Here is an 18745-nt window from a genome sequence, read left to right as displayed (position 1 = left end):
ATGCAGTATTACATCAAGATGCAGCAATCCTATAATGTTTCCATTGCACAGGCAAGATGTATGGGAATATAAAGGGGACTGTCAATGTGAGGACTTCAGTGTATGCCGTATGTTATGCTCTGTTTGGCATTGGTAGGATGGCCGGGGAAAAGTTAAGTGTTTGTAATACGTCACTGTCATAAAACCCTTGACATTACAGTCTGTGATTTCCAAATTAGGTGATGAGAGAGGATATATGGTGTTCAGAGGAATCTTCCAAATCTATCTTTTAAGGACTATTAGACAGAAGATCATTGTATACCTGTTGAATGGAACAAATTCTTTACTTTTTTTTTTCAGATAGGTTTAAAGCGTATGAAGATACAACAAAATGGCAGTCAACTCTGTCATTTTATTGTTACCCACCTCAGTTAAAATACAATGGGTACAATGTATTTTACATAGCTTTCTGAGTGTTTATGTATATCTATATATACCTCTTATATATGCATATACATCTATATATACACAATTGACATTATTTATGTATATATATTATGAAAATGGTTAGGAAGAAGCAAGCTTAGTAGAAAATACAATTTTAAAAGATGTGTTATTGGTATATACATCCTTTTCTCTATGTTCAGTCCTTTTTTTCTTTCTTGCAATATCTCAGTGCCTCCTTTTCTCAGTCCTTTCAGTGCCTGTTCTGCCTCAGACTAATTTCTTCTATACTGTTTAATAACTCTTTAATTTCAAGATACTTTTTATGACTGTCTATATTCATTCTGCTGTTCTTTTCTTTTAATTATCTGTTTGTAAACTCATTTGTCTTTACCTTCTCCATTCTTTCATCATCACTGAAGTAGTTTTAAAGGGTTTTTTTTTTTTGAGACTTCCTTATCATAGCAATCATTAGGAGAAAACAATAGGAAGACAAACCATATATATAATTATAATTTAGAGGAATCACGTACCACAAGCATTGGTTTGGCTTCACAAAAATTGATATTTGCGTTTAGTCTGAACCTCATAACTTCATCACCATGGTGGACTCTTGGACTTCCCTAACTATGGTAGCACCTTTGACAGCTCACTGTGTATATTACTGAACCAGAGTCTCATCATGAGTATCTGGATCCGGCATTGCATAAGTGTGAATAACATGAATACAGAGCTCCCCTTCCCAGGGCTAGTTTACAACATCCAACTTGAACCTCTTGCTGTGGTGATGTGGAGTAGACCAAATCTTGTAGACACTGGAGTAATCAAGTCCTAGTAATGTATGGTGCTGACTGGTTCTTGTTTGACATTTCAAGGCTAGTCTGATAAGCTTGGCCCTAGTTTTCCCTAGGACACTACGTTTATCTGCCTTTAAAGGGCCATTGTACCTGCAGATGATCTGTTTTCATAGTCAGCAAATAAGTACTTTGGAGAGTCTCTGTCAGCTGAGATCTTTGCCACTGTACCCATCCAGGACCATGCACAGATACTAGAATAGTATTTTTACTGTCCTGAAAATAGCCAAGTCCAGGATTCCAGGAAATCCAGGGCAGTTATACCTTTGTCCAGGAGATAAAGCCTTACTGATTACATCGTATCTGTCACCATCCATGGTTTTGGCCTCCTTTAATTTTCTTTCTATGTTGCCTTTAGCTAAATGTGTTCTCTTCCTCTGTTTCCCCAAGTTTTTTTCCAAGACTTCTCTTTTTCTGTCTTTCTTACTCAGAATTCTCTGAATTTCTTCTCCCTTCTATGATGTGTTTTCTTCTCCTCCTACACTTTCTCCCATCATCATTTTGTTTCATTCCTCTTTCTTCCAGATGTTCCTTTTGTCTCTTTCTTTTCATCTTTCCAGGGCTGTGATCAGGCCCAAAGAAAAAAAAAACAACCTTATCTCCTCCTTTTCCTTTATCCTTTAGCTTTCCTGTGAGCATCATGCATAACTGTTCTTTGATCTAGATGCCCTCTTCCCACCTCTTTCCTCCCTGCAGTCTCCCTAAATATGGGTCCTCTAAATCTTTAAAGCCCAGCATCTATCTTTGCATACTTACTAACAGGAATTGCTAACCACTGACAAAATGCTCCATCTGTGTGAAAGTGGGTGTCTCTGATTAATTTTAAAGATGGATTCTCACAAGGTATATCGACAGATCTGTCTGAGGAATTGGTGGAGCCACCCTTTAACCTGGAAGGTACAGTATTCAACAAAGGATATAAATCTTCTTTAATGAAAGAAAAACTCTCTTCATAAAAGTAAAGATAAATTTCTGAGAGTGAATTTTAGTGGCAACAGTCTACAGAATTTGCTGTAGTCTGTGTATAAGGGGAGGGGGAGGTGTTCTGCAAACAGTCATTGATTGCAATCCTCTTCTGCTAGAAGCTGAAAGAAGCAGCTTGAAGAAGAACTTAATTCCTAAAAGTAAGACCCACAGTTATGAAAATGTACCACAGTATTGCGCGCTAAGTCTGCAGGGCTCTTTAGCTTATAATAGTTCTCTTTTCTTCTGTGCCAATATTATAATGCTACCTTTATATGATGTGGAAGGTATTGATACTGACTTGCTACTGCATAAATCTGACTTCCAAATGTCAAGGTGCCAGCAATGTTAAAGTGATCTGTTTAGAGGACAGGGTGGAAAAGAAAGTATCATTTGTAGTTGAAGCTTCTCTGAAAGACTGTACTGTTTCCATCACTCTATGGATTACATGCGACGGCCTAGGGGTAGGATAAAAAAATTCAAGAATGCTGTAATTACGTGAATAATTCTGACACAGCCTTCTTTTTTTAAAGGCACCAGGAGGGATGGTATTTCATTGCAATTTGTAAATATTCTGTGTCTCTCTCATCCCTGTGGTCTCAGTGGTAGTTTCCAGGGTATTCAGTACTTGTCTAATTGTGGTATTATTGAAATTAATTGTAAAACCCATTTCTCTCCAAGCAAGCTGTTAAAGTAATGATGAGTGCTTTTGGAAATACATGCTATGTCCCCTCTGTTTTCTGTCAGCTGAATTTAAAGACTAATCACTTTTCTCTCTGTAAATTGAATGATAGACACATTCTAAAAACATTTATTTCTCTAAATATAAATACATAATCAGCAGAAACCCTTAAAGGTTTGAAACATTTTTCCTACATATGATTAACATGAATCAATATCATGTTACAGCATAATTAGAAAAACAAAACAGAGGTATTCGTCAGAATATAATGAATCTATTACCGTTCTGTAATTTTCCTCATCCGTGCAGTGGATGTATTTATAATTCCCTATTCTTTCGATTCGTCCTCCCCTCCTCTTTTCCCTAAACTAGCTGATGAATGGATTGTGGCTAACCCGGAGCTGACAGACAAAACGAAGTTTACTATCAACGGCCTGCCGACTGGCTCAAAAATCCTTGTGAGAGTAAAAGCTGTGAATGCTGCTGGTGAAAGCGAGCCCAGGTACCACCCACAGCCTATTTTAGTCAAGGAAGTGATAGGTAAGATCCTCCTGCCTATGCTCACCCACAAATACACTCTGCTTCCATACTTTAGTTCGTTTTTTTAAGGCTAATGCTTACTTATTGGATACCGATGATATGGCCTTACAAAGCCATTGTGCAGTGGCTAGAAATCATGAAACTGTCTTTAAAAATATTTGTAATTCTTTATATTTGTTTCATTTCCAAGCTTTTATTGCTCAGCTTTTCAAGGCTTTTTTTGCTGCAGAACTTGAACTTGATGTTGCTTTTTTTGAGTTGCACTAAGTTTCTCACCTATTCCTACCACCGTAACATTTGGCGCCACAAAAACTGATGGTGTACCAAATACAACATTGTGGGACCAAGAAATTTAAGATACCTCACTCGTTAGTCACTCTGGGAATTGTAGACCACAGAGTCTCCTATTTATATTGATGCCCACCAGTACTGCCTAAGTTAGAAAAGAAGATAAATGTCAAACATGAGCTTTTGGCTTTTTTCAGAACCTCCAAAGATTCGTCTACCAAGACACTTAAAACAAACCTATACTCGAAGAGTTGGAGAAACTGTGAATCTCGTTATTCCTTTCCAGGTAAGAACTAAAAAAACTGACAGGAAAATACTACTTTTTCTTATATTGATGCTTTTTAACCTTGTCGTGGTTTAACCCCAGCCAGCAACTAAGCACCACACAGCCGCTCGCTCACTCCCCCCCGGTGGGATGGGGGAGAGAATCGGAAGAGTAAAAGTGAGAAAACTCATGGGTTGAGACAAAGACAGTTTAATGGGTAAAGCAAAAGCCGCGCGCACAAGCAAAGCAAAGCAAGGAATTCATTCACTACTTCCCATCGGCAGGCAGGTGTTCAGCCATCTCCAGGAAAGCAGGGCTCCATCACACGTAACGGTTACTTGGGAAGACAAACGCCATCACACCGAACGTCCCCCCCCTTCCTTCTTCTTCCCCCAGCTTATATACTGAGCATGACGTCATGTGGTATGGAATAGCCCTTTGGCCAGTCTGGGTCAGCTGTCCTAGCTATGCTCCCTCCCAGCTTCTTGTGCACCTGGCAGAGCACAAGAAGCTGAAAAGTCCTTGACTGGTGTAAACTCTGCTCAGCAAGAACCTAAACATCAGTGCGTTATCAACATTATTCTCATCCTAAATCCAAAACACAGCACTCTACCAGCTACTAAGAAGAAAACTAACTCTATCCCAGCTGAAACCAGGACAACCTCTTTCTGTGTAACTTTAGTCAGCCAGTGAGTTAACTTAAGCAGACGTGGAAGCACACAGAAGTACACAGGTGCTTGAAAGCTTTTGCTTTGATGTCTCAAAGAAATTATGTTAAGCCAATTAACGAATTGGGTAACTAGCTTAGACAGACTGATTTGTCATCTGTCATCCAGAGGACACTTATAAATCCTCCTGGTAGACATTACATGTGAGATAATAGCTACCACAATGCCAAATGGTTACACCGAGAGTAGTTAGATATGGTCTCAAGGATGGGACTGTAGCATTTAATCTTTTTCTTGTCTTGAGAGAGTAAAAGGGAGGGAAAGAGTGGGCAGAGTTTCACTGTCTCCTATAGAAACTGCAACTTAAATCCTTGAGATCACAGCTATAACATGACTCTTTCCAAGGATATAGCACGTTTTCTTTCCCACAGCATTGTGTTAACCTTCATTCCCATACCTTTTACAACAGTGACTGCCTCTCTACCTGCAGTGTCCTTATTCTTCTGAATACAAGAATTATGGCAGAACTCATTTCTATTTCATCTCTGCACACCTAAAGATACAGGGTGGGCATAATCCGGCTTCTACAAGCCTGTTAAAAGCCCAATAAAAGCTTGATCAGCAATACACTGCAAGATACACTGCTCTTGAGAAATTAAAAGAATATTCTATGGTTATTCTCTAAGATAAGGCATTCAAAAAGGTGTGAGATTACCCTTTTTGGACAGCAACTGCAAATTGTTTGCCTCTGGAAGGCAAATCCCATGGTAAAGCAGGTGGAATTCACTCCGATTTAAGTACCTAAATTGGGCACTACAAGGCCCGTAAAAATGGCACACAAAAGATGTCAATCCAGCCTACCTCACAACTATTCCAACTGCTTTTGCAATGAAAGAAGAGTGTTTGGGATCCCTGGAGGTTTAGTCCACTACTTTCCTCTTTCACTGGCAACGTAGAGAATGTAGGCACTTCCAGAGGGTGAAATATTTTGTTCTGCATTTTCTGGGTTTTTTTCTCCTTTTTCTTTTAGAAAACTGGAAATTAATTGTCAAATTTAGCCAGAAAGTTAATTGTCTGATTTAGCCAGAATTTGCAAATATTTTTAGTCTCCTGAAAAAAAAAAAGAAAGCAAGCTGCATTTTATGTGAATTAATATGATTGCCTGTCAAATGCTGTACGATTTAAAAAAGAACTCTCAGTTTCTTTCAGGAGGGTTTTTATTTCCCATTTGGGAAAAATGGGAAATAAACCCATTTTCTCTCCCAAAATCATATACAAATTGTTTCCTGGCTTCTTACAGGGAAGACCAAGGGCAAAAGTATCATGGCAGAAAAATGGTTCTCCAATCGACAAAAACCAAATCAACATCCGCAACACTGAAAATGACACTATCATCTTCATCCGAAAGGCAGAAAGGAACCACTCTGGAGAATATAACATGAAAGTGCAAGTAGAGAACTTGGAGGACAAAGCTACGATAGATATTCAGATTGTTGGTATGTTTTGAGAAACAGAAATAAATGCATGCCAGAGAAGCAGACTCCAGCCATTCCAAGGCTATAGGAAAGCAGAGGAATCCCAAAGAGCATCTTTCCCAACAGTGATAACTTCCCATGTCCAATTACTTGGCTATAGATTTGTGGTCTCTAAGTAAACCTTCTTACACAATGGCAGCTGCTTGTTGGAACATGTCAGTCTCTTTTTTTTCACTGTTATGCTTTTCATGTTCTTGCCTATCCAGGATGCAAGCTTTTTCCAGTTGAGTGGTATCCATAGCCAGAAATGGTAGTAAATTAATAGTAACACTGTCACAAGTGTAATGTGGAAGAAATCCTAAATGTTGAAAGTACATGAAAGTAGGAAAGACAAGAGAACACATTTACTTTTCATTTTTACCAATCTATTTCTTTACCTAATAGGCAAAACTGGTAGCACAGCCTTTATAATGATTGTCTGACTTTTTCTTTTAGGAACACATCTTCAACTGGTTTTAATTTTCAAAAATATATCCTTATGCAATTAAAGAGCACATGCATATTAGAAACCATAATCACAAAGTGGTCAAGTTTTTCATAATTCTGACATGTCTTAACTTTGGCAAGTTTTATTTTACAACCTCAGCTTTCTTTTGATGTTGGTTTTGGCATGTATGTGTTGTAAGAAAGAGAGCGAGAAATCAAACTAAGTGGAAGATGTGTGTAGGAAAGAGAGACAGAGAGAAAGCAAACAATGGAAAATGTTGGGTGCCATATTTTCATTACAGATCGCCCAGGCCCACCAGAGGTTGTAACTATTGAGGACGTCTGGGGAGAGAATGTAAATTTATCATGGAAGCCACCAAAAGATGATGGCAATGCTGCCATTACTGGGTACACTATTCAAAAAGCAGATAAGAAGAGTATGGTAAGTAATAAGGAGATGTTTAAAAGGCTGATGTACTCATGAATTCTCCCTTTTAAAAATAAAAATCCTTACATGCTTAAATTGATATAGGGGGACAAAGCATTGATTAGTAGTGCTCAGAAAATCTGCAAGGCATCTCTAAAAATTCTAAAAATCTCCTGTTCGCTGTACCTAAAGCCTAAAAATTGAAATGTTTTCAGATTATGCCAAAGGGGAAGACTAAAAAGGAAATGACAGGTGGATTTGAGGGATGTAATTCTGCTTTTATTCCTTTGTCTCCGTAGAGAAAATAAAACCCAAAAATATTAATTCTGAAGTCAGTAGGTTGCTACTAGAATCAAAATGTAGTGCTGTTTTTTTCAAACCTGTAATGTCACATTGTATAAGTCACTGCCACTCCTTACCACCCATGGCAAAATTGTACATATGTAACTCATAAACTGCTTTGACATTTACAGATGAAAAGTGCAATATAGAGATGTTTATTATTTTCATTAAACTGACAGGAATTTTACACTTCCTTAAAAGACAGTAGTTGGATTCTTACATTTAAGATTTACTGCAAATGTAAACACTGGAAATCTAGGACAATATTTTGGGAGCTGCCTTATCTAAGGGAATCTTTTTGCTGCCCTCCCCCGCCCCTTTAATATGTCCATCTGCGTCATGGTCTGATCAATTCATTCTTCCTGTGCCACTATTTCCCTTCCCATCCTCCATTTTTTCTTTCTCTTCAGACTGTAAGAAGAGATGGTCTCTGTACAGCAACCAGAACAATGATGTCCCCTGTCTCTAAGTTACTGTGTTAAGGAGAAAGCAACCACAGAAGTGTCTAGGGTCCAGTGTGTCATGGACCATTCAGGTCATAGTGTCCCCATATCCTCCGTGGTGTTGAATTTTGCAATTCTGGCACAGCTGGCCTTCTACAGAAAACTCTTTTCCCAAAAGGCACTTTGGCTCTTAAAGATGACCAGATATCAATGCACCCTGTGGCACCGGGAACTCGGCACCCGTTCATCTTTAGAAAAGCAAGAACGCTGTGTAGGTCAGAGTAAAGAAAAGCAAAAACATTGCTGTGGTCATATTGCACTTTATATTAATTGCATTTTTTAGCATTAAACTCATTCATCTGAGGTTGTTATTTAGGTATCGTGTACTAGGATAGAAATCACATGTCCTGTTACTGCTGCAAGAATAAAGCGCTTAAAATCCCCCTCCCCATCTAAGCCTTTAGATATCAGAGGACCACTTCCATAAAATTACATTTCTCATGAACACTCAACCTGTGGAACAGGGGGTAGGTTAGTGCATTAGCCTCTTGTGAGTGCATGTTACTGCAGAGTAGTACATGCAACTACTTTTCTTATCTGCAGCAGTACCTTCTCTGTCAGCAGCACCTTCTCTGTCAGCAGCATGGACTAGGAATGAAGGAGCCTGCCTTGCCTCACACAATACAACCTTCGTAATATTGGATTTCCTAAAATAAACCCTCCCAACTAAGAGAGTGTAACAATTCAGTAGGGTTCACTTTCCACCAGCTCTGTGGTATTCTCATTATCACTCATTTCAGACAGAATAATTAATTATTGTCAGCTTCGCTATTTTAGTATCCATCAACATTCCCTTAAAAGAAAAATCTTACTCCCACAAGCTTGATGATTCTTCCAAACTGTTAATGGCTGAGAGGTGCAGGGTGCTGCAGGGAAGCTTACTCTCTGTGTTTGTGTCTTTCAGGAATGGTTCACAGTAATCGAGCACTACCACCGCACCAGTGCCACCATTAACGAGCTCGTCATAGGAAATGAGTACTACTTCCGGATCTTCTCTGAAAACATGTGCGGCCTCAGTGAGGATGCCACGATGACCAAAGAGAGCGCTTTGATTGCAAAGGATGGTTAGCTAATTATCCGTTCCTTGTCAAAAGGGGAGGGGTGTGTTCAGAGGCTGGAAGGTGATTAGAAGTAAAGGCCATATCTCTAAAGCATTCAGATGTATTCCTAGCCCCAAGATCAGGTACAAGTAACAGCTAGGACATTTCATATTAGGACTCCTTGGCTTGTCCACATAGTTCATAGTTGTTTTTTTTTAATCAAGAGTGGGACATTTTTCCCATGTTCTGACATTTTCTATGATTTTGGATCTCATACTCGTGTCACCACTGGCAGGTCTAAGTTGACAAGAGCTGGAAGAAGAGTAAAGCAGCTGTTCTGTTAGAAGCGGTGGGTCACTGCCTCCCCGTGGAGACTTGGCATCAGCTGTGCAAGTCGTCCAGTCCATTTCAGGCAGGATCCAACAGATAAGCGTAACCCCTGCTTCACATCTCTTGCAGGTGGAGCTGGACAAATTCTGATTCTGAGGTCAGAAATCCTGACATTTCAGAAATTGTCAGTTTGAAATGGTACTGTAAATTTAAAAAAAAAAAAAATTAGCTGCCCCCTGATGGAAGGGAAATTCTACAAACAGGTGGTTTAAAGGAAGAAAATCAATCCAGATTACCTCAGTTTGTCTGAAAGAAAGGAATACATGACTGCCATGATGCAGAGGACAGACAACCTGTACGAGCCACAGTGACAGGCTGAAGGACTGAAGGCCCAGCGTACTGGACCCCACTTCCATTATTAAAAAGAAAACTACCTCTCTTTTAGAAATGGGATCATGAACAAAGGAATGGCTATAGGAATTGTTTTTCATCACTGCTTACTTGCCCTTGTCATGAGAGCAAGTATCAGGCCTAAGCTGCACTGAAGTCAGTACAAGAGCTTGGATCAGGTTTCAGTGAAGCAAAGATATTTAATGATACCTGTGCACAGGAATAGATGCCAGTCTCTACAGCTGTTTTAAATGCCAGCTTAGTTTGTGGGTGAAGCTGATTTATTGATGGTAATCTCCATTGCAGAGCAGGGATAAAGTGGCAGTGAGAAACTAGATTTTACTGCCATATTTTCCTTGTATAGAAACTACATCCATTCAGGTATCTGTATTGTTAGTGCACTGTATGAAGCAGAAAGAAAAATGGATTTTCAGATACAGAGCCAGTTTGTAATCAGAACAAACTGTGAAAAGTAATTGGTAACAGAGTGAACACAGGTTGTCAAGGCAGGCATCCTGCAGTACATCAGTCAGGATCCATCCCGTTCCGTAACATGCAGGGCATGCAGGCAAAGACCCAGAATAAATGTGTATTATTTTGTATACTGCCTACTCAGGAAACTAAAAGGAGCTCTCAGACATCTACCCTACAGCATGACCAAGGGCTATAGTCACTTCCAAGGCTCACTTCCAGCCTCCGCTACAAGTGCAATTACGAGAGTCAGGTTGGTCCCTAAAGCAGTGCAGATCAGAACAGATTCAGACTCTGTAACTTTTTAAGATGCTTGGGTATTTAGCTATGTGCCAACACACTTTTTATAAATGTTTTATTTTCATTTCATAGGTAAAGTCTACAAATATCCAGTTTACGATGAATTTGACTTCAGTGAACGGCCGTTGTTTACTCAGCCTCTAGTCAACACATTTGCTGTAGCTGGTTACAACGCTACTTTGAACTGCAGTGTTCGGGGCAACCCCAAGGTACAGCATAGCTCATAACAGCATCAGTTAAAACACGAGAAGAGTTTAACTTGACAAGAAAAATTTTAATACCATTTTTACTATTTGTCTCACTCACAAGCCAGGCTGAAGGCAAAAAGAGTGGTGTGGGCTCTAAAGAATACAAAAAAAGACCTACTTACCTGTGTTATAGGCATTGTAATAGATACCAAATCCACAGATAACTCAGTGAAAGGATAGAACCTCAGGAAAAGGCTGGGCTATACTGGAACTGGCACTGACAACAGCTGTACAGTTAATATATCAGTAAAGGTTGTTACTAAAATAAAGCCATCATTATCCTATAAAAAGCTAATCATGCTTTAAGAAAGCACATTGCAGGAATACTCCTGGGACCACATTGGTTCTCAGACCCACCGTGCAATGCATCTTCTAGATTCTTTTGAGTTGTGTCTTTTTGGAATCTGTCTTCTGCTGTGAAAAACTGAACTGACCTAGTAAAATGAGAACTCGAGTGTTTAAGAACATGTGTGCTGTTCACCCTTCACCTTCACAGTTTCTGGCTCTTCTCTGTGCAATAGTGTGAGAAAACATGCTTTTCTTATTGACTTAGAGTAATTGGATGTCAAAAGCTATTGCTCAGACATTTGCTATCATTACAGAGCACCTCTTATATTGATAACAGGCTTATACTTATGACTTTAATTATGTGATAGGAGCTGCACTGAAAAAAACATGTTTAAAACCAGATGCATGATGCAGCCCGTGTTTATGTTTGAATTAAGAATTACAGTTTCCTTTCTATCACTGTTTTATCTATTTTGTATCATTTCTGGATTACTCAACTTCAACAGAACACCACAAAAAGTGATAAAATATTTAAGTTTATAGGTTTGTGCATGTGGGTTTTCTTCTGTTTTTACCACAGCCTAAAATAACCTGGCTGAAAAACAAAGTCGTCATAATGAATGACCCAAGGTACCGAATGTTCAGCAACCAAGGTGTCTGCACCTTGGAGATCCGCAAACCCAGTCCCTATGATGGAGGTACTTACACCTGCCGAGCGGTCAATGCACTTGGAGAGGCAGAAGTTGATTGCAAACTGGAAGTAAAAGGTAAGGGGTTTAAATCATTGCAAAAGCCCTGTTTGTCTGAACACCATCTACACAGGAGTCAGAAGTATGCAAGGCAAATGCAAAAGGGTGTTCAAACAACTCTTTTAACTTTCCCAGATGAAAATAATAGCTTGGTTAGGACCAAATAAACTATACTGGTTGCTTTGTTTTCTTTTTGAGGACCAACATGCTGTGCTTATGCTATATTGTCTTTTTTCCCCCTCACACCAACTCACATATTCAGTGATTGTAAGGACTTTTTCCACAAGTGACAAAATGGTAGACTGTACCTCTTAGAGCTATGCCACTTACCTGACAAACTCTAGTAAGACTCAGCCATAGAGCTCTTTGAGAAAACATTAAAAAAATCAGCTTGGATAAGAGACAGATCTCTGAAGGAAATGGCAAGGGAAGAAGGAGAGAAGGAAGAAAGACTAGTTCAAGGCAGTCTTTGTCTGCCTTAAAATTACGTATTAAACAAACAAAACATTTGCTTCAAAGGAAAACTTCTTAATGTAGTTTGTTAGCAAAATCATGTAGCAAAAAGCAGTATTGTTCCCAAGGACACATGCTAGTTGATAAAATTGCTGTATGTGCTTTAAGAACAAAGTAATCAAAACCACGAATTTTGCAAATATAGGGAAAGAGGACGAAGTAGGTTAGCCTTCTACAACTGAAGACATATCTTTATTTTTGTTACTGGATACATTTTATGAATTCCAGGTAGTTTAGCATTGACTGGGATATCATGAACGGCAATAGGATTTTGATTGGACTACTAACGAATAATCTCAGGACCATAATTTTCAGAAAACTACTTCCTAGAAAAAGACAGGGTCATATTTAGCTGGACTAACTCCCACCAAAGGCTTTTGCTTTAACTGTGGAATAAGCTAAGTTCTGAAAAAATTAATTTGAGGTTATAAGTAAGGAAAGCTACCTAAAGCCAGTTGATAGGAAATGTCTGACTCAGGAATTTAGTGGGAATTTAGGCTCGCTGAACATGGCCCTAATTATATTATTTCCATCATGCTAGTCTATAATGAAAACCATAATATTTAATATCCTTATGGATTGTATTGTGTTTATTTTGGATTTCAATTTCCATTTTCTCTATTTTCTGATGTATCTTGTCCCACAGCTCAAATCTGCTAGCAAGAAGCCATTGTGACACGTGTTTCATCTATGAACTTGAACATTTAACTAATGTAATGAAAATATGCATAATATGTTTCTTAATTTTCATGATTTATTTTATAAGATACCGTGTTTAAAAGGTGACGTCCTCATCCTGGAAGTATGATTGCTTTCCTTAATCACAGCAAACTCTCCATTTCACAGTGTAGCAGAAGACCTCATCATCTGAGAAGGCTGCTTCATCTTTTTTTTTATACTGAAAGGCCAAGTTTGTTTGCTATTAATTTATAATTAAACTTCCTAAGTCCCCAAGCCCTCAAGTTCTTATGCACGTTTACACTCAGCTGTAACTTTTTAGTCTTCAGCACTTTGCTTGCAGTACAACCAAATACTACATTTTAAATACAAGAAGCTGTTTATTTCTGTCCTTTGTTTTACAAAAAAAAAAAATAATATTACATATAATGTGCAGAATACTATGAAACATTTTTAAGATAAGAAATAATTTAACTAATATCTCTCCATTTTAGGAAGTCCAAACTCCAGATGTTGCCATGGATTACTATTATTCTTCAGTAATTCCCTTTCCAGCTGTTGTGACATATAGATGCTTCTGTTGATCTTGGAACTTTTTTTCACTGACTATCAGGATGAATTAGTTTGGTGGTTTTGAAGCATAATACGAACACCATGTCTTCATTCAGGCTCTCTGTTAATATGAAACAGCTTCCAAGAGATTGCTCACCAGTAGTGGAAGCTGCTCTGTGTTAGAGTTTTTAAGAGAGAAGCGTGGAGAGATTTTTGCCTTTGATCAATACTGATGGGGAGTTTAATTTTACATTTACGGACATTTACGGACATTTATGGACTGGTATCTGAAATAGGCTGGGAATGCTTAGATCCTTTTCCAGTCAATTAGAAGTAATGGCTCTAGGAAAAAAGCTCCAGTTCTGTTCATTAAAGTGGTTACTAGTGGTACAGCTAGTCCCTGATGACTTTTGCTGACAAATGTTTATTTAACTTTAATAGGTGCAGCATTCTGAGTAGTGTTCTGAAATGGAGAGCACATGATATACTATGTTCACAGGCTCCCAGGCCTGTCCCATTCACAGCTCATTCTTTCCATAATGGCTGCATTAAGGATTAAAACCAAAAAATTATATCTGGCAACATGGCAGCAAACATTTAGGGTAGACAACAGTCAGAGCAGTGAAGCACTAGAGCAGATTCCCTACAGAGGTCGTAGAGCCTTTGGTATCAAGAGCCTTTAAGAACAGCTTAGAAGAATGGCAGCAGTACAACTTGTTAGGATTATGATAGGCACTAAATGACATCTCAAGATTGCTTCCAGCTCTGTGAGTCTGGGATTTTGACTCAGTTCTTAACATTGCCAACACACTCTAGCACCTCAGTCAGATTCAAGTATTGTCCCCGTCATTCATCCCACAGGAAACCTTGGATAGATGCATGGGCTTTGCATCATGTCCTGAGGGTTGTATTAATCATCCTATCAGCTGGCTGCAGCACATCCTACAGTCTCAATTCCTCTGGCACCTTATCTTGGGGTTGCAGTTGAACATACATTTGCTGCAGCAAGAATGAGACTGTGAGAATTACTCCCCTTAGACAACATTTTGTTCATCCTTTCCCACTTTTAAACAAAACCTCCCACGCCCACTGACTGCAAAAGGCTTGTAGCATAGACACTTCTAGACTCAAAATGCCTTTTTTCTTCTCAAAGAAAGTGATATTTACTTTGAAAGATCATCTGAAAAAAATGAATACTATGCCATAGACATCTTGCTCAGAGCAGTACTTTAGTTTTGCATCACACCTGGAAGAAGACCTGAAAAATGCAGGCTGTTAGGATCCCACCTGGGCCGTGTGTTCTTTCTTTCTTCTTAGCTATGTGACGGGCTGCTTCATTAACCTAAATACCACCTCCCCTAGTTAAGGGTTGGTTTCTGAACCCAATCTCCTATCAACCATCACCTGGTGCAGTCCCACTCCCTCCCATCAAGCTTGGTATTGTGGTCCTCTCCCAGTGGTTTGGGCTGTGAGTGGTCACCCTTGCTGAGATTCCTCTCTACACCCTGGCAGGTTTAGCTGTTACTTTAGACTCCTTTTTGAAGACTGCTTAGACTAGCAGTTTGTAGGGTTTAGACACAGGACAGCTGTTGTAAGGGTTCAGTGCTGATGCTCTTAACATGACCGGCAGTTCAGCTGATGAATTCAAAGGGAATAGGATTAAGAGAATACAGCAGCTGTAGCTTGGCAAACCAGGGTAGGCTCAGGGTTTGCTATATGATACAGACAAACGCAAATGAGTATTAAACAGCCGGAGCATAAAAGCATAATTACATCTTATTTCACTCTTCTATTGGCTTATGTGTTGAATTATCATTCTCTTAAGTTTCTCAGCCTGTTCATTTAGGAGGGCTCGTTGGATGACCGCTCATCACACTGATGCAGAGCAAAGAGTTATGGATTTCTGACTCACTGGAAATGGATTGCAGCGTGTGTGTGTGTGTGTGTGTTTTCATACGTATACCTTTAAACTGGTTCAGCTTTACTCCAGCAAGTAACAATGAAGGTCTGGATTTGTAAAATGGTGAGATAGAGTTGAATGTTGCCTAAAAAAAGACCAACAGGCTCAAAGCTATGCTACCTATCTGGTGAATGTACTAGCTACAGTGCTATTCTTACAGATCTTTGGATAGTAAGTTATGCTAAAGAGCTCTATGCCATGTAACAGTATATATTGCAGTAAGTGAATTTTCCTTATGTTGGCTAGAATTTATTTTATCCATCTCTTTCTGAGGTGTTGGAGATCTGAAATTTATCATGCATATATATAAGCCCAGTCCTAGGAATGTCGTGGAACTACTCACAGAACAGTCTAGGATTTCTGATTTTGCATAGTATTTGAACAACTGAGTAGCTATGAATACTCTGGGTATGAATACTATCAACATACTACAATTTTCTACTTTTTTAGCCATTCAGTTACAGTATTTTAGTGCCAAATTAAAACCCCTAGTTGTTACTAAATTTCACGCTCATTTCTTGAAAAATAATTAATGATCATTATGAGCACAATAATAACAATAATAAATTCTTATTCTGTCTTCAAAAAAAAGGGGGTTGCATTTACTGATGTTATTTCAGATAGACAGTACTTCATTCTTGTGTTTTCAGTTTTGCTGAGTGAACTTAAAGATGGCAGTTATATGAGCTGCTCAGTACAACTGCATGTACAATGGCTTTTTTTGTAAATATAAACGTGCTGAAAAAAGTCATGTAATATATCTTAGACAAAAGAATAACTCTACCTCATATATCTTGAAAGATGATGCATACACAGAATCTAATTATGTATATTATATATGGAAAATTCAAACTGCATATCTTTTAAGTTTGAGGTGGATCCTTAACTATGGCTGTAAATCTCTCATTACAAGCAGTAAGGAACTGATTCCTTATTAACTTCACTGAGGTAAATGAAAAGATTCAGATAAAGTACCGTGCTTCTTTTATCACGAAACAAATGTTTTTGGAGAATGTTTATCTTAAGAGCGAAATCAAGGTTGTTGAACACTCTTAACAGGTTGACGATAGCAAAGATGCTGTATAAGAAATAGTAAAAAATAAGGTGTTAAGACCAATTGGGAAGAATTTCAAATGTGAATAAATACCACTATAAATATTCTAATTCTGCAGTGATATATCATGGAGTAATTAACCCAGGAGAACCATTCTTCTTGGCGGGGAATAATCAGGTTTATAATAAGCATACTCCTCTGGACATTCCATTTCATTCCCTTCCTCTCTTTCCACATGAAACACATTTTCTGCATGCAAAGTGTGTATTTATTTGCTTTTTTAGATTAAACTAGCTAGTGTCTCATGGCATACAATGTCTATGTCACATGAGCAAAGAAGGCCAAATTAATCAAGAATATGGGTATTTAACATCTGAGTTAAAAAGGTTTTAGACATATTTCTGCTATGCCACTGGGCATAGAACTACCTGTACCTATAAAGAATTTATTTAATGATTGTGACTGCCTTTGACCAGACCACTTAGACATTGCCAGGAGATAGAAATTTGAAAAACAGTTCTCGGTTAGCTTTTAGAATTATCAAAAGAACAGAAGTACCATGAAGTCATTTACTGTGCTTAAAAGGCATTCTTTATTACAGAATTACAGTCTTTGGTTAAAAGTTAGTGCTGAGAGTGATAATCTATGCCTGAGTTTGCACTACAGAATCTAAGGATGAAATCTTGATCCAACTGAAATCAGTGAAAATTTTTTACTTACAAGCCTATAATTTTACTTCATTTCCTCTGGAGCTTATTTTAAATTCAGGTTCAGTGGGGTTCAGAGAATTTGGTTCTTTCTATAGAAAGGTGTTTGCTTGTAATCTTGCCCAAATCCAGAATACTGGCAGTGCAGTTTTAAAATGTCAGAGATGCCCAGAAACGAGTCTCCAGTATATTACGCATCCAAATTTACTATTTTAAACCTAAAACACGTTAAGAAATTAGGCTAGATAATGTTTCTGTAGTATTTGAAGTATTAAGGTATTTATCTTAAATGGCTACAATAGGCACAAAGTTGGGTGCTTTTATATATATACATATATAAATACATATATATGAATGTTTTATAGTGTCAAAATGTTTAATTAAAGGTAAGGGCTCCTATAGATTAAATAGCATGCTTTAAGTAATGCAAATGTGGATATGTGACAAAGTACATACTTTAGTGCACAGGTATGTTATTAGTCTGTACTTGATTATTTTGCCTTACAGAGTTTCAACATATATATATATATATGCTTCGGTGTTATGTGTGTGCTTGTTTTCCCTGGTGGAAAATACTATATATATATATGTGCTAGCTTCCTTGAAGCTACATTTGGAAACTTTTATCATAAATGTCAGTTGCGTAATTTGGTTCCAATCTATCCTTTAGACTAATTACAGGAGTTACAGTTACTTGTACATATTAATATAGCTTTTACATATTAATGAAAATTTTGAAGTGGAACTGGATCCCTACCTTTTACTCTTCATGTGCTTCTATTCCTACATATTTTACATGACTAAGGATTAAAACATTATGTTGACATAATTGTAAGCATAATTTCGCTCAACATTTTCTCTCTACTTTTGTGTTTGCGATTAAATTGTTACTTCTCTTTCTCTCTCTCCCTTAGTTACACAGTAAGGATTTTTGAATGTATATTGTCATCTAAGGTAAGCTTTCATATGGTTCCTGCATATGAAGCTTATGTCTGTTTACACGTCATACAATGTCTGCCTAGTATGGCATGATTTTCATTATTTCACTTAATGAAAATGTTTTTTAAAATGAGTAGCATGATAGTTTTAATGCATGTAAATCCAGATTTTTATAATTATTGCTTGTTACGGTAATTCCTCTTAGTAGTACATCCCACTACCTTCTAACAGTGCACATTTCAGTGGAATTTAACAGTGCATGAGTTAGCACGATTAATTAGCATGAATAAAATGCAAGTGATAAAAGAGCATTTTGCATTTACAGTCAGTTCTTTTCATATAGGAATATACTTCTACATAAATAAAATATTTATTCCACAGTTAATTTCATTTAAAAATGAATGATGCGTATCACAACTTGCACTACATGAGTTGAAAAGAATGCCATAAAGCATGCTTTTTTTTGTCTGTATTGTGCATCTATCTAAGGTCGGGAGCGAAGAGTTCTGCGACAAAGACGGTATTAAAGAGACATTATTATGAGACAGCGCAGTCTCATAACCACTAGTAACTAATAGCACCTTAATTGGATAATCCTTGTTAATAAAGG

The 18745-nt window shown here is 37.9% G+C and overlaps 1 protein-coding gene across 2 annotated transcripts in view; it reads left to right on the top strand.

The window, feature by feature from the left end:
- The window catches only part of MYBPC1 (myosin binding protein C1), a 44623-nt gene that overhangs the window by 23990 nt on the left and 1888 nt on the right, over positions 1-18745 (top strand). Inside the window, exons 18-26 of one of the 2 annotated variants that reach the window (XM_087764051.1) lie at positions 2106-2174; positions 2360-2401; positions 3295-3462; positions 3948-4036; positions 5984-6179; positions 6947-7086; positions 8821-8980; positions 10520-10656; positions 11564-11750. In XM_087764051.1, coding sequence (XP_087620177.1) covers positions 2106-2174; positions 2360-2401; positions 3295-3462; positions 3948-4036; positions 5984-6179; positions 6947-7086; positions 8821-8980; positions 10520-10656; positions 11564-11750 — 1188 coding nt within the window. The remainder of the gene's footprint in view (positions 1-2105; positions 2175-2359; positions 2402-3294; positions 3463-3947; positions 4037-5983; positions 6180-6946; positions 7087-8820; positions 8981-10519; positions 10657-11563; positions 11751-18745) is intronic. The other variant, XM_087764052.1, reaches the window with a different exon arrangement.

This window comes from Nipponia nippon, unplaced genomic scaffold, assembly GCF_047370975.1.
Source record: "Nipponia nippon isolate SJK-2023a ecotype South Korea unplaced genomic scaffold, ASM4737097v1 scaffold_3, whole genome shotgun sequence".
In the NCBI taxonomy this organism is placed as follows: Eukaryota; Metazoa; Chordata; class Aves; order Pelecaniformes; family Threskiornithidae; genus Nipponia; species Nipponia nippon.
Note: the sequence above shows the minus strand (reverse complement) of the source record. Positions and strands in the feature narration are given on the sequence as shown.